At 42.6% G+C, this 16,217-nt stretch overlaps 2 protein-coding genes across 2 annotated transcripts; both read right to left on the reverse strand.

Annotated features, from left to right (window-relative positions):
• LOC109887964 (cyclin-dependent kinase 4 inhibitor D) lies at positions 1–2,421 on the reverse strand. Its single transcript, XM_031799758.1, has 3 exons — positions 2,079–2,421; positions 1,561–1,730; positions 1–1,112 (listed from the first exon to the last, which is right to left on the reverse strand). The coding sequence occupies exons 2-3, from the start codon at positions 1,702–1,704 to the stop codon at positions 720–722; spliced, it is 537 nt and encodes a 178-aa protein (XP_031655618.1). The 5' UTR covers positions 1,705–1,730; positions 2,079–2,421; the 3' UTR covers positions 1–719.
• Positions 2,422–2,732: 311 nt separating this feature from the next.
• On the reverse strand, positions 2,733–9,493 carry LOC109865914 (AP-1 complex subunit mu-2). Its single transcript, XM_020454420.2, has 12 exons — positions 9,282–9,493; positions 7,528–7,684; positions 7,235–7,302; positions 6,905–7,035; positions 5,848–5,995; positions 5,180–5,306; positions 4,935–5,077; positions 4,518–4,589; positions 4,281–4,439; positions 3,442–3,567; positions 3,165–3,240; positions 2,733–2,999 (listed from the first exon to the last, which is right to left on the reverse strand). The coding sequence occupies exons 1-12, from the start codon at positions 9,321–9,323 to the stop codon at positions 2,974–2,976; spliced, it is 1,275 nt and encodes a 424-aa protein (XP_020310009.2). The 5' UTR covers positions 9,324–9,493; the 3' UTR covers positions 2,733–2,973.
• Positions 9,494–16,217: the final 6,724 nt, after the last annotated feature.

Genomic DNA, 16,217 nt, shown 5'->3' on the forward strand with positions numbered 1-16,217 from the left:
GAAACAAAAAAGGTCAAGTTAAACACTTTATTTTGTGCTTCAGTCTTCCAAAAAGGAATTAATACTTAATTTTTTCATTTTCAATAGTATTTGTATATAAATAACATCTCAAAAAAACAAAACCGACAATAAATGTAGCTATTTACAAAAGGTCATAAGAATATTTTCAATAAATAAATACATGTAAAATTCCCAAAAATTCTAAATATGCCTAATAAAAGACACGTTTTCAAAGATAAACACAACTACCATGCAATGCAGTCATCATGGGATACACCATGTCAAGTCAAAATATCAAAGTTTGAAAAAAATCACAAACAGTTCAATTTCCTTCACAGTGAGGAATAATAATGCAATATAAGTCATCACAAACACTCAATAATAAAGCCATGTACAAGTGTGCACTCCTGAATCAAAGGGGGGGAAGAGGTCAAATTTACCATCAAAAGGTGCTTTGCTCTGTGCAAAAATGGTGTCCAAATAATGTCCACCATACTTATTCTTCCATAAGCTGCCAAAACAGGACGGTAAACACAAGTCAACCTCGACCAGTTACTAAAAATCATACTTTACAAAGTAAAGTTTACATCAATGAATTCAAGTCACCAGGTTGAGAGGAGAGTGTAGGTAGGGTAGGTGTAGCAGGGGAGTCTCTGAACCATCCAATTTGGCATAGAGAGAGGGGGGGAGGGGGGTTGGTGGTAGAGTCCATCTAACTCCTAAAGAGGGAGAGGTGGGGAGTGAGAGAACACTTTAGACTCCAGCTGTCTCTCTAGAAGCTCTACCACGTCCGGTGTACATGACGATGAGGCTCGGGCAAGGTCAACAGCTGTCTCTCCACTGGTGTTGGGGTGTTTCAGGTTGGAGAGAGGTGCAAGGAACTCAATGACGTCCCGGTAGCCCTCTCGGATAGCTATGTGGATGGGTAGGGTGCCGGTGTGGTCTGGCCTGTTGACTGACCCGCCGAACTCCACCAGAACCCGGAGTGTGTCCACGAAGCCAGTGCGTGCCGCATCATGTGCCGGTGAGACTCCTCGCCGGTCTGTGATATTTGGGTCAGCTCCGTGCTCCAACAGTAAGCTGGCCACGTTGGAGTTGCCCATCATCATCACCTAGGGAGAACAGAAGGAGACTTGACGTTAGAGGGCGTTATCAAATGTTATTCATCACATGATGCAGTGTTTGACATAGGCCTAGTGGGAGAGAGTTCGTGGGATTGTAACAATTTAATTTTATGTAGGGTAATTATAAAGGATATAAGTAGCTAGGTTAGGTACATTTGTCAGAACTGTTGTCCAACACTATTAATGAGCAATAGACAAGGTTGTTACTTAATGCTTCAAAGAAAATGGTTAAACTGGATTTCACTGCATTTCATTCAAACAAGGTATAAGAAACCATTCTGAAGAAGCAACCATGGGCTGACAGCTCTGTTGTTGTCTCCCTCTCACACCCACACAGACTTAGTTAGCTACCTATACTACATTCAAAGCCAACACAGTTTGAGTCGAAATATTACAGGCTAGGACACAATGAAAGTTCAATGAGGAAGTTGGTTACCTGTAGAGCGGTCTTTCCAAATTGATTGACAGTATCGGGATGCACTCTGCATTCCGGCCCTAGCATCCTCCTGACCTCGTCCGTATTTCCCTTGGCTGCGGCAGCGGTCAGGCTCTTCGCCGCATCACTCTGACTCAGGACCATTGTGGACGGATTTCTATATTTTCTCCCTAAAATATGAATAGAAGAAATAGCTAGCTGAGTAGCTACCCAGTATCTAATTGTAATCAACTGTTCTAGTCTATCAACGCTAGCCAGTTCGTCTCGTTAGCTAGCTCACTATCATTTATCCCCAACCAGCAAACGTTAGCAAGCTAGTTGCGAGTATTTCAACTAACACATTATAATGAGAAAAAAATGCATATATATATATATATATATATATATTACACACACTTCACAACGTTATTTCTTCGAAATTATGGAGGCCAATTCTAGCTAGTAGCGCAGGATAATAATGCTAGCTAGTAGCTAGCAGTCTCAAAGGGGAATCAAAACTTATATGAAAAGGTAGTTACCTTGTCTGTTTTGAAATGATCCCGACCGTTACAGGCTCTTCTTTTCTGTCCTTTTTTCGAGATACTTTTGAAATAAATCACAGCAGGTAAATGTTGAATAACTTTGAAGGCTGCAGGACCTTTAATTTGCGCGCTGAGAACTACGTTACCGTTTACCCAACCAACATTTACAAACATTGGACAGAACGTATCTCGACCAATCAGCGCGTTGAATGGCGAGGTGGGTGGAGTAATGACTTGGTTGCCACCATACAGTCACTGGTTGCTACAGTATCACTGTGGTAACAGTTGAGTCGACCAATGAGAAGCCATAGCGTAGAAGGCGGGCAATTTTGCGGACGTTGATGTCTTCAAAGTACATTCATTCACATTTCTAAAATGTTATAGTAAATGTCCAAAGTCAGACATTTGATAGTAAGTCTCCAAAGTCAAGTAGAAAAAAAGGCGGGTTATTGAAGAAATCATTCTCAAATGCCCGCGATTGACAGTTGTGTCATTAAAACGCGCCAATGGGTGTGAAAAACGTTTGATATGGGATTTTATATACTTTCTGGCTAAAATAGCAGCTAGCATTTTGGATGATATAAAACAATACATTCATAGCTAAAATGTTTTGTTCATTAAATGTAATAATACACAAGAAAAACACCCTCATTACGGTATTTCAAGGCTATAGTTTAATATAAACATTTAACAATCTAAGAGACAATGAGTAAAGCAATTAAAATCACAAATTACATTGCATGACATAAAAGTTAAAATCACAAACAATTTTATACAGTAACATTATTAAGAAGAGCATTTCAATGAAATTCAAAGACATTTTCCTTTTTTAGTGTGCAATTAAATTGAACAATGATCTCTGGAAGCAAAGGCAGACGTTAGCCACCATGGTTCAGAAGTTACTCCGTAGTTGGTAATCTAAATGAAAGAAAATAGAACAATAAAAATACTATAGGATAAATACTAGTTCTAATTTTAAAGACTAAAAATACTTTTTTCCTTAAATTTCTCTCTATGACTAAATGATGGGTCTCTTTTTGCAATACATGAGTAAGCAATATCTAAAGAGCATGGCAGTCCTACCTCCACTCTGTGTGATGTATCTGACCCAGGGCAAGGCCTGGTAACCACTCTTCTCTATAATTTTCATGTACCGCACCTTGAGGCACACAGGGTGACAGAGGAGAGGAGAGAGATCAGTGTAACTTGATATAATGGATCATTTGTTTTGCCTAACCAAATGAGGCACTTGTAGCCTATGCTAGTTTATGCTAAGTAAGTCACCACTTTGGTTCCGCATAAGCTTGTTTTCAAAGGTCAATACAGTATACTCACAGGCGCGAGCACACACACAGCTCACCTGTATCCCTGACACTGTGAAGTATGGAATCTCAAAGTTGACAGTGATGGGAGGTTTGCCCTCCATCTCATCATTCTCCACACTGGGCAGGCCAAAGCTGGCCCGCATCAGAAACTCCTTACCGCCCTGGAGACAGACAGACAGAGAGGGAGAAAAAAAAAGAGAGAGAGGGGGGCGGATAGATACAGAGAGAAAAATTACAGAAAGAGTGAGATAACTCAGGGCCCTATATGAACTTTTTCATTCTGATGATGTGTCCTGACCAGAAAAAGAGGCTGGAGTTTTTCCAGGTCAGGAGCCTTAATGTTCTAAATTCTAGGGTTCATTGTTGACCCATTTCCTGTCCGATGGCCACATCATGAAAAGTTGCACACAGTTCAGAATCATAAAGGGGTTTATTTACATGGGAGTGGGATACAGAATCCTCTGGCTTCAAATGCAGCTTGTGCAATTAATCAGATGGTTATCGTCTACAACATTGTCGTCAGAGGAAGGATGCCCTTTAGCCTAGCAAGTTAGCAAGCCAGTGAGGCGAGGCAAGGTAAAATACCACAACTAGGGCTAGATAAAGCCAGGAGAATAATATACTTGTTGAACATAGCTATAGCCATCAATCTTACATGTTTTCATGGTCATCACTCTCTCACTGTTAAGTTGGTCAAGGTCCCGACATCAGGGTTAGCTATCCTGCTTACAGAGCTTTTTGTTGTGAAGATGCGCTTCACTCGGACGGGACATTTGCTTGTAAACCAAAAAATGGCTCTATATATTTGGCCTTGAGTTTCGTCGACAGGGAAGAACGGCTGGAGACAGAAGTGCTGCTTGGATGAAACACTTACAGGGAAGGACTTGATAGTCCACACAGCCAGGTTCTTCTCAGGGACGTATTTAGCGTGGCCTGTACTGGTCTTAAACTTGGGGGAGTCAGCGTCACTGGGGACAGGAACCCGCACCTCCACATTGTTGGCTACTGACTGCTTCTTGAACTGCCCTTTAGCCTATGGAATTAGAGACAGGCAACTGTAGCATAGGACAATGCATAGATTCATATACTGAGTGTTACTATATAACACTACCTTAACCATGATCTCAACTCGACTGTGAGAGAACTTCTCGATGACAGACTCAATCCATATCAGAGGCTTCACCTGTAGGGATACAGAATGTAGTTAGTTCTACCGTCCACTGGAAAGTCATTATACTTTATCAGCCGTTCGCGGTGAGTCAGGTAATACTCCCATTACTTTCAATGCATTTCCCCCGAAAAATGTGGGTAAGTGCACACGCAAAATAAAAAATGGTGCATGAAGTGTTTACCCTCCACTACACCACTGTACTTGATACAGACAGGGCTTACAGATCACTCAAGTATTGATTTCAGTACAGTAACAGTGCAATGGAAGAGTGAAACTGTATGAGGGAGGGATGAGGGTATTTTAGGGAGGTCATGTACATTTTCAGAGATACAATATGAATGTATTAAGGTAACTCACGTGAGTGTTGATGCGGTAGGACATGAGTTCAGACTCTCCGTCAGGAGGGATGAAGGAGATGGTGCGGTCACTCTCGAAACGGGACAGACGAACACACTGGTGGAACTTAACGTCCTCCATCGTTACAGTCTTCCCTTTGTCGCCTGAACACACACACTCATTTTCATCAACATCTAAAATGCAATTGCATCTGAGAAGCAGTGACTGTGTGTGTGTGTGTGTGTGTGTGTGTATATTGTACATACGGCCAGTGAGGGCGAACAGCGCTCGGTCATTGAGTCCCAGTCTCAGCTCAGGCATGCCAGACAGCATGGTCTTCAGCTTGACAGTGCCCACGATGTCACTGCTCATCACACTGCCATTGGCATTCACCTGGGGTCAACGCATGACACAGGGGTCAACCTCTGATGGAGACGTTTTATACAGTAGCTAGTTGATTTATTGAGAGAATGCTCAGTCAATTAAAGATCAAATCCACACTAGGGGAAACAGCATCAGTGTTCACCCCAGCATCTTCGGTATTGTTTTTGTTTTGTTGAGGAGATACGGCAGAGAGGAGCACCCGGCAGCAGGGGAAAACAACAACTGCAGTAGGCCTACATATTCTGCTGTTTGCGCGTGTAGTGATGTCTGAGGGAAGAAACTTGTGTTCGTTGTTTCCCGTAACTTCTTTGTTGTTGTAATATCACAAACAGGCGTGGCAGTTCCACCAATTAAGGAGTCCAGCTTTAATCAATTAAATGAATCAATTATTCAGAAAGCAAAGGTTATTGGTATTTTCAGTGATCAATATTTTCCTATGGAGATTAAAGCATTATATACACAAAACCAATTATGACAATTATTGATATTGCCGAAACACAAGAAAATGAATTAGTATCAAACCCAACATCCTTATGGTAAAACCACTCACCAGTAAGTTGATGGACTCGATGACATCGATGAAGACCTCATTCTTCTTGTACTTAATGCCCTCTGACCTCCAGGACACAGCGTTGGTGACAGTGGTGGGAACCTTAGTCTTAGCCACCTCCAGCTTGGTGCCCTCCTGCGTGATGTACCTGGAGAGACAGCCAGTATGGACATCAGTAGCTTGATCCCAGATCTGTTTTGTAAGACAATGAATTACAAGGACCAGGAATTGGCAAGACAGCACATACAGATCTGGAATCAGGCTAAGTCAAGATAAAAGTCAATGTACCTGTAGTAGAGACATACAGTATGGAGATCAGTCTGATTGGACTTTCAGAAGTCCCAAAACTTGTCCTTACTTTATGATGTTGGGTCTAGAACCAGTATCTGTCTATTAAAGCTGCATCTTTATAATAATAATAAATATGCCATTTAGCAGATGCTTTTATCCAAAGCGACTTTCAAACATGCGCGCATACATTTTATGTATGGGTGGTCCTGGGAATCGAACTCACTACCCTGGCGTTAGAAGCGCCATACTCAACCATACTCAGTCCATTCTCTCCATTTACCCAGTACACGTGTATGACTAATTGACTATATTGTAACAGAGAACATGTGTATCAGTGTGTGTTGTGATTGGCAGGCTCCCCCACCGCCTTCCTCTGCAGATCCTTTATGGTCAGCTGAAGAATGGACTGAGGTCTGCCAGGGGGCAGAAGAAGCACATCAAGGACCACAGCAAGACCTTCCTTAAGCGGAGAGCCTGACAACCAACTGCCATACCTGGCGTCCCACCTTCCGCCTGGGTGTCACACACCTCCAGGACACAATCCCAGAGAGGAGAATCTAAATGTCTTGCACGACACCAGCATGCAGCGGGTATAGCCCTCTGAGGTGGAGAATTCACCTGCCCCTCATGTGGCAAACCACGTGGGTCTCGAATTGGCCTGCACAGCCACATGCAGTGACACTAATGCAACTCCCCACAATTGGGAGCAGCGTCATCATCGAAGGACAGCCATAAGCAAGTAAGTAAGTGAGTGGGTGTCACTCACTCCTGCAGGATCTTGCTGTCGGTGGTCTGGGGGAAGCCAAAGTCCATGAGCTCGTCCAGTAGCTCATAGACCACCACAAAGTTGTCCTGTATGCTCTCCTCCTCCAACTCTGTAAAGTACTCTGTGAACACCTGGAAACAACACAACATCGATTGGCAGCCTCAGTAATAATATGTGAATTATGATCATGTTATGTCAAATGGGTAGGGAGAAACCAGTAGACACATTATGCAGGTCTTTTGGTAGTGAGAAACACTTCTGACTCAGCCATTGGCGTGAAAATGACAGCAATGGAGTTGTTAAGACAGCACAGACAGACCTCTGACTCACCTCAACCACTTTATAGAGGAAGGCATAGACCAGAGAGGCGTTGGAGTTCTTGTTGGTAGTGGCCACCACTGTGAGAGCGTCAAGGTAGATAGAACACACAGGCCTATTCTAAGGTCCTAGTGTAATATGTTTAAGAAGTTCATTATCATCTTTACTCTAGGGAAAAATACATATTTGTCTTTATGTAGGTTTGACTAGCATCTCATTAGTAAAGCTAACATGATTTATACAGGCTACAAAATGGTAATGATTAACTTTTAGCTGGCTAGCGACTAAAATCATTATAAGGATACAGTACAGGTTGGTGTGCTTGATCCACAGGAAATGAACATTGCCGTGCGACATGATTGGACAGGTAAGCCCCTCCTCTTCCTGTGTCATGAGCAAAGGCAGGAAATGGTCAATCTCAGCCATGTCCACGTCGCCCTTGTAGTTCCGACATATGAGCACCTGCAGGGTAAGAGGGGAAAACAATAACCAATATGGGTCAAAGGTCACCCTTAAGGCACCCAAGTTTTTCCTAAGCATGTGACGTGACTAAAAAAACTCACGGTCCTACTAGAGGTCAACGGGTGAGAGAGGTAATGAGGTAATGTAACGTAGAGGTCAACGGGTGAGAGAGGTGATGAGGTAATGTAACATAGAGGTCAACGGGTGAGAGAGGTGATGAGATAATGTAACGTAGAGGTCAACAGGTGAGAGAAGTGATGAGGTAATGTAACGTAGAGCAGATATGGGAAGAGTAGAACTAGAGATCATTATTCCAGCAACCTTCTGGATGTGTCAGGCGAAGAGGTGCTCATAAACGTTACACAGTATTTCATGTTGAGTCCTGTACATGTTCCATCGATTCCATCTCTAAGGAATGCTAAATGAAGGAAGATCATAAGGGCTTGACAACTCTTTGCCTTGACAAGTGATCAGATGGCTGAGATTGGGCTCCAGAGCTACACCTGTCACTCAATCAAGATGTTGCAGTGCCTACAAAGTCTAGGTGTACAGTAGTACCATGCTACAGGCTTATAACAGTGGTTATTGTGGCTTGTCAGTTGTTGTGTAAGCCTAGGCCAGGGGTTCGGCAACAGGCGGCCCAAAACCATCCCAAGTGATATTGTTTTTTAGTAAAATCAACATATAATATACATTTTTTAGGATTTTAGTTTTTGTAATTTAAAAAAAAAAGACTAAAATCAACAAGAATTCAGCTAAAATTGAGTTTACTTTAATGATTGTGTCTTAATGTAATCAAGGTATTCAAATATGTATTTTTGGCTTAGTTGTGGTCAATTTGTAGTGTACAAAGTATTATAATTATGTTCTGGCCCCTCGAACATAAATCGGCCGGCTGCTGAATATGGTTGCCTTGGCCTACTAATTTGCATGTAGCCTAATACAACCTCTTGCTGTTGTGCCACATGAAACCATGTCCTCTTTCCCCTCCCATGACTTCTAGGCCTATTGTAGAGGGATGGAATCTTTTTATCAAATTACACCTCTAGCTGTGAGAGATTCAGGCTATACTGAATCTCTCACAGGATAAGAAACCTGAATAGAGCATTCTCTTCTGTTTATAACAGGAAGTACTGTGTTGTCTGCCCAACCAAATGTGATTTATAATGTGTTAATCTTGGCACTATCCTTCTACAATGTACACAAGATGACAGATGCCAGGCAACTTTGACTCACTTACTATATTCACTTTCATGTTTGGAAATGATATGTAATTCTTTTGTGGCAGCTTTTTTCATAACACCTGGTATAAGAATTTGTCAAGTCTAAAAAGGATAAAAAGCAGCCACTGGCCTTATGACCTGTTTTTATCCGCTTGTGTCCGGAAGTGACTTGTGCAAGGTTTGAATGGAACTGTCACAGGCAACGAATTAATCTTTAACGACGTGGCTATCTATTAATGTTTAATGGCAAGAGCAAACGTTGAACAAACTCTATTTCAATCCCAAACAAAAGCGAGTTAAGGTCAAGTCAAGTTAAAACTGACATTGGTTATAGCGTTATAAATAGCAACAATCAAAATGAGAAGTGATCTTACCTTTCCTTTCAAGTCCAGAACGAAGACAGCGGAGGCAGACATTATCAGCACCAAATGGATCACTCCGCAAGTATTTCAACCACTACAAGCTTGTCCGCTTAAATTTTAAGCGTTTCCTTTCGCCAGTAAAGTAGTCTAAATGGGTATAAATGTACTCATGGCTTCCACGGTTCCTTTTCTTGAAGGGACACGTCAGATCTGACGTCACGGGCCTCCAGGTAAAACATTAACAGCATCGCACTCACCTGTATGGAAAAAGAGGCCGGGACGTACTGCTCGATTATTTCGCGAGATGGCGCAATAGATCCAGATATGCATGTTGGAACTTTTAGCGCAATTACTCACTACTTCCACAAGAGGGCAGACGTACATTAGATAAGTAACGATTGCAAAAATCCACCGATCGATTCCGTACCATACTGCACAGGAGGCTGGTGGCACCTTAATTAGGGAGGACAGGCTCGAGGTAGTGGTTGGAGTTGTATAAGTGGAATGATATGGGCGGCAGGGTAGCCTAGTGGTTAGAGCATTGGACTAGTAACCGAAAGGTTGCAAGTTCAAATCCCCAAGCTGACAAGGTACAAAATCTGTCGTTCTGCCCCTGAACAGGCAGTTAACCCACTGTTCCTAGGCTGTCATTGAAAATAAGAATTTGTTCTTAACTGACTTGCCTAGTAAAGTAAAATAAAATATAAATATCAAATACATCAAACACATGGTTTCCATCTGCTTAATGCCATTCCATTCACTCCGTTCAAGACATTATTATGAGCCGTCCTCCCCTCAGCAGCCTCCACTGCCATACAGTCTGTAGACCTGGCCTGCTGATAACAGTTTCAAGTGATCTTGAATTTAAAATAAAAAATATATTTTCTGCTTCACATATCTACAATTTACTTTAGATGACTGGAGCTTTTCCCCAACTAGATTTATTTTGACCTGGTGACCTTGACTTTTAACAGGCATTATGTCTGTCAAGATGTTTTGTCAGTTAATGCAGTGATATTTATTGCTCTGACGTCACTTTTGGAATCTTGCAAAGAACTGGCTAACAACAAACTCACATGTTTCTCCTCAAAGTCAAACCCACCCAAAATGATCTGACACTTTACTATTTCATTACAAAACCCCAGGCCTTTCAGCGTTTACTGGTCTCTTTATCTTGACATCTTTACAAAGGCCTATAAGGATTTGTCTAGACCTGGGTTCAAATAGTATTCATCTTTATATATATATATATATATATATATATATATGTGTGTGTGTGTGTGTGTGTGTGTACTCTGAGTGTTTGATTGTGCCTGCATAAAGATGACAGATGGACAGAATTAGTTTGGACTTTTGGGACTATTCCATTGGATCCATTCACTGTGCCAGTCGAGCTCAATCAAGCCCAGCTAAAGTAATTGAATACTACTTGAACCCAGGTCTGGATTTGTCATGTGCACTCCCTTTACAGCTTCTTAATCTGTTATAACCCTTACTTTACATGCATGGTGCCGCAACTCGCCTCCTTCCCCATTGGGGCCTCCGTCCCTCTGTAGGCGGCTTGGTGCCAAGTCTCACTTCCTCTCTCTTCCTCTCCTCTCTGTAGGAAAGCTGTAGGAAAGCTCTGTGTGTGTGTGTGTGTATTTAGGCTATAGGAAGGCCATGGCCAACAACAGACTTCCATGTAGGAGTTGTGTATGTTATGGGAGGGTTGGGACATGTGTCAATCTCAGTCAGTGTATTGCTCATTTTGTCCAAAAGCTTTGTTTGCACCAGCTTGAAGTAGCCATATCCAACCCACAGATAGGAGAATTTGTAGACCTACTGGAGCTGTAAACTAGACAGCAACGCCTTGGTAAAACACACATGCTACATTCACAAAGGCTGTGGCCTGGCTATCAAATAATAAAGGGTCAGATGTGGGCCAATGGGTGACATGCAACTAAGGAATGCTTTGTGTACCTTTCAGACACACACACTGTTTGTTTTAGTCAGTTAGTGCAGGCCTACTGCCATCTTTTCTAGCCACCCTTAACTTGACCTGTTTTTGGACAAAATGTGTCTAAAAACAGGTAACGTTACGAGTGACGAGCAAAAATGACAGTTTATCCAAATCAAAGTTTAGCATCCTCCACCAATGTTTAATTTTAAACTTGAAAAATCACCCCCACACTCCAAATCAGGCATGGAAGAGATGGAGTACTGTGACACATGTAAACATCAACATTAAACCCCACGATTCTTAATCGGACCTCTTCTTCCTCCCCTGTTGTTGTGGCCTGGATGTGAAGCCAGAAGGAAAGGCCATCACCGCTGCAGCCTTAGGATGTGTCTCAAATGTCACCCTATTCCATACATTGTGCACTACTTGTCAAAAGTAGTGCACTATATAGGGAATAGGGTGCCATTTGAGATGCAGGCTTGACTGACTGCAGTAGCCTTCCCATATCCCCCATATGGGGTACTTGGAGGTCCAACAATAACATATGGAAACGCTTTGTAGGTCAGACAGACTCCAAGGAAACAAATGACTTGTAGGTCAGACAGACTCCAAGGAAACAAATGACTTGTAGGTCAGACAGACTCCAAGGAAACAAATGACTTGTAGGTCAGACAGACTCCAAGGAAACAAATGACTTGTAGGTCAGACAGACTCCAAAGGAAACAAATGACTTGTAGTTCAGACAGACTCCAAGGAAACAAATGACTTGTAGTTCAGACAGACTCCAAGGAAACAAATGACTTGTAGGTCAGACAGACTCCAAAGGAAACAAATGACTTGTAGTTCAGACAGACTCCAAACGAAACACATGACTTGTAGGTCAGACAGACTCCAAGGGAAACAAATGACTTGTAGGTCCGACAGACTCTAAATGAAACGCATGACTTGTAGGTCAGACAGACTCCAAGGGAAACAAATGACTTGTAGTTCACAGACTCCAAGGAAACAAATGACTTGTAGGTCAGACAGACTCCAAGGGAAACAAATGACTTGTAGGTCAGACAGACTCCAAGGGAAACAAATGACTTGTAGGTCAGACAGACTCCAAGGGAAATAAATGACTTTTCCTCTACCTCTCTAGGTTTTACTATACAGTAGGTCAACAAGTTAAACTGTTCAACAGTAGCTTCTTGCTACTATCTATCCCAGGGGTTCTTAAACTTTATCAGCTCAAGACCCAAATGAGAAATTGACTGTGACCCAGATTGCCCTCCAACGACTGATTTGAAATCTGATTGTAAACCTTAACCACACTGCTAACCTTAACCACACTGCTAACCTTAACCACACTGCTAACCTTAACCACACTGCTAACCTTAACCACACTGCTAACCTTGACCACACTGCTAACCTTAACCACACTGCTAACCTTAACCACACTGCTAACCTTAACCACACTGCTAACCTTAACCACACTGCTAACCTTAACCACACTGCTAACCTTAACCACACTGCTAACCTTGACCACACTGCTAACCTTAACCACACTGCTAACCTTAACCACACTGCTAACCTTAACCACACTGCTAACCTTAACCACACTGCTAACCTTAACCACACTGCTAACCTTAACCACACTGCTAACCTTGACCACACTGCTAACCTTAACCACACTGCTAACCTTAACCACACTGCTAACCTTAACCACACTGCTAACCTTAACCACACTGCTAACCTTAACCACACTGCTAACCTTAACCACACTGCTAACCTTAACCACACTGCTAACCTTAACCACACTGCTAACCTTAACCACACTGCTAACCTTGACCACACTGCTAACCTTGACCACACTGCTAACCTTAACCACACTGCTAACCTTAACCACACTGCTAACCTTAACCACACTGCTAACCTTAACCACACTGCTAACCTTAACCACACTGCTAACCTTAACCACACTGCTAACCTTAACCACACTGCTAACCTTAACCACACTGCTAACCTTAACCACACTGCTAACCTTAACCACACTGCTAACCTTAACCACACTGCTAACCTTAACCACACTGCTAACCTTAACCACACTGCTAACCTTAACCACACTGCTAACCTTAACCACACTGCTAACCTTAACCACACTGCTAACCTTAACCACACTGCTAACCTTGACCACACTGCTAACCTTAACCACACTGCTAACCTTAACCACACTGCTAACCTTAACCACACTGCTAACCTTAACCACACTGCTAACCTTAACCACACTGCTAACCTTAACCACACTGCTAACCTTAACCACACTGCTAACCTTGACCACACTGCTAACCTTGACCACACTGCTAACCTTAACCACACTGCTAACCTTAACCACACTGCTAACCTTAACCACACTGCTAACCTTAACCACACTGCTAACCTTGACCACACTGCTAACCTTAACCACACTGCTAACCTTAACCACACTGCTAACCTTGACCACACTGCTAACCTTAACCACACTGCTAACCTTAACCACACTGCTAACCTTAACCACACTGCTAACCTTGTGCCTAACCCTTAAATTAAGATAAAAAAGAAAAAACAAATCCATACATTTTTACGACTTTGCAGCTTGGCTATCTAGTGGGTCGATATGACTGTACATTCTATTGTTCCTTCAGTGCACTGCTGAGTGCCATAAAGAGGTAGACATACACAACAGACGACACATTGACGCAGCTGCTATTGTCATGACCTAGTTAAGAACACCTGTGCTGGTCAAATCATCTCCCCTTCACATGATGGGTCAAACCATCACAAGCTCAGTTCATTTAACCCTCAGACTTCACCATGGTATGTACAGGCCTGGCCGGGGCATATGGAGAAATGTAATGGACCAGCTAAGTGGTGATGCTCTTGACCAGTCTTACTCTCACTCCTACCAATTTTCAACAGTGTAGAGCCACCACTGAACATATCGATGGTAGAACTACTAGTGACTAGTTGGCCTACGACTAGTTGGCCTACGACTAGTTGGCCTACGACTAGTTGGCCTACGACTAGTTGGCCTACGACTAGTTGGCCTATGACTTGTTGGCCTACGACTAGTTGGCCTATGACTTGTTGGCCTACGACTAGTTGGCCTATGACTTGTTGGCCTACGACTTGTTGGCCTACGACTAGTTGGCCTACGACTAGTTGGCCTACGACTTGTTGGCCTACGACTAGTTGGCCTACGACTAGTTGGCCTACGACTAGTTGGCCTACATGTGTCTGGGTGTGTTTGATTTGAGTGCAGCAGTGTGTTTCAAAGTGTATCCTCCCCTGCAGCCTGGGAGGAAGCATTTCTCTGGGTAGTGGCTGGTGTCTTTGGGTCTCTGAGACAGAGACTATTGTTATTGCTTATCACCAGACCAGTACAGCCAGTACCACTCTGTTCTGTTTGGTAAACTGGCTAGTGACCTGTTGTTCCTGAAGTGACTTCCTGTTCTCATGTCACAAGACACTCCCCCTCGTAGACTGTCACAGTGGTGTGATGTTCGGACCCCGCCCCTTTGTGACATCGCTGGCCAATGGGAGATGGTGGAATGGCAATATGTAAATAGTCAGGTGAGGTGACGATACAGGAGATAGTGTCTATGAGCCTATCCCATGGGGACAAACATTGTTTGTCACCTGTGCTTCAGGGTGTGTCTTAAAGCCATAGGGGTCTAGCACACTGTGGATCTAGGCTCATTTGAATGGCTATAAAGGGCGATAGCTATGTGCATCTGTCAACAGTGATGCTGATGGAGTGTATGTGGATACAGACCCTGTATAATTTCCATTGCTCTGCACTTTCACACGTTTTACCTGCAGGCGTCACTTTACCCACAACACTATTATAGCTTAGCTTCCATACAACATACTGCATCTAACGAAGGGGAGTGAATGTTAGGCCAAAGAAAACAACCCCAGAATTGCACCTCCAGCTTTGTATTGCAGTTATATGTTGAATCCAAAGATTTATCAGAAGACTGTTGATCTACAGTAAAACTGTACTGAATGTCCCACTGGGCCTCCTGGGGCCACCAGTACAAAATGTATGCAATCACTTGTTATAAGCCACTTTAAGTAAAGGTGTCTGCTAAATGGCATACATTATTATAAATGTTGGCAAACTGTTTGCCCATGCATAGGTACCGCACAAAAACCTGACAGAAATATCGCGAGGATGACAAGGCGATCCTATGTAGACTCCACGTGTAGACCACTCCTACTAAGGAATGTGGATGCTAGTTCCTGTCAGATGTTATTCATTGATAGAGAACAGGTCTGTCCTTGAAGATGGATAACGACATCAACAGCTCATAGACGAATGCTATTAGTCACTTCCTGCATAGCTTCACCTATATATACTTTATATAAGTAAGCTAGATACCATTCAAATCAAATGTAAACAGGTGTAGACTAACAGTGAAATGTGTACTTACGAGCCCTTCCCAAAAATGCAGAGAGAAAATAATAGACAAATAATAACACAAGGAATAAATACACAATGACGGGGTACCAGTACACGGGGTACCAGTACAGAGTCGATGTCTAGGGGTACAAAGTCATTTAGGTAGATAGAGTGCCTTCAAAAAGTATTCACAGCCCTTGACTTTTTCCACATTTTGTTGTGTAACAACCTGAATTTAAAATGGATTAAATAGAGATTTTTTTGGTCACTGGCCTATACACAATACCCCATAATGTAAATGTGGAATGTTTTTTTTCTTTCAACTTTTGACAAATTAATCAAAAATGAAAAGCTCCTATTGGTAGATGGGTAAAAAAAAAAAAAAAAAGACATTTAATATCCCTTTGAGCATGGTGAAGTTATTAATTACACTTTGGATGGTGTATCAATACACCCAGTCACTACAAATATACAGGTGTCCTTCCTAACTCAGTTGCCGGAGAGGAAGGAAACTGCTCAGAGATTTCACCATGAGGCCAATGGTGATTAAGATGGTTACAGAGTTTAATGGCTGTGATAGGGG

The sequence above is a fragment of the Oncorhynchus kisutch genome, linkage group LG20 (assembly GCF_002021735.2).
Source record: "Oncorhynchus kisutch isolate 150728-3 linkage group LG20, Okis_V2, whole genome shotgun sequence".
Lineage (NCBI taxonomy): Eukaryota > Metazoa > Chordata > Actinopteri > Salmoniformes > Salmonidae > Oncorhynchus > Oncorhynchus kisutch.

Excerpts from the sequence above, each read along its gene's own strand:
- LOC109887964 (XM_031799758.1), bottom strand. The coding sequence starts at position 1,704 with ATGGTCCTGAGTCAGAGTGATGCGGCGAAGAGCCTGACCGCTGCCGCA. Across the intron at positions 1,113-1,560 it reads TTGGAAAGACCGCTCTACAG|GTGATGATGATGGGCAACTC; the intron begins GTAACCAACTTC and ends TGTTCTCCCTAG.
- LOC109865914 (XM_020454420.2), bottom strand. The coding sequence starts at position 9,323 with ATGTCTGCCTCCGCTGTCTTCGTTCTGGACTTGAAAGGAAAG. Across the intron at positions 5,078-5,179 it reads GCTGTTCGCCCTCACTGGCC|GCGACAAAGGGAAGACTGTA; the intron begins GTATGTACAATA and ends GTGTGTGTTCAG. Across the intron at positions 4,440-4,517 it reads GAGTTGAGATCATGGTTAAG|GCTAAAGGGCAGTTCAAGAA; the intron begins GTAGTGTTATAT and ends CTAATTCCATAG.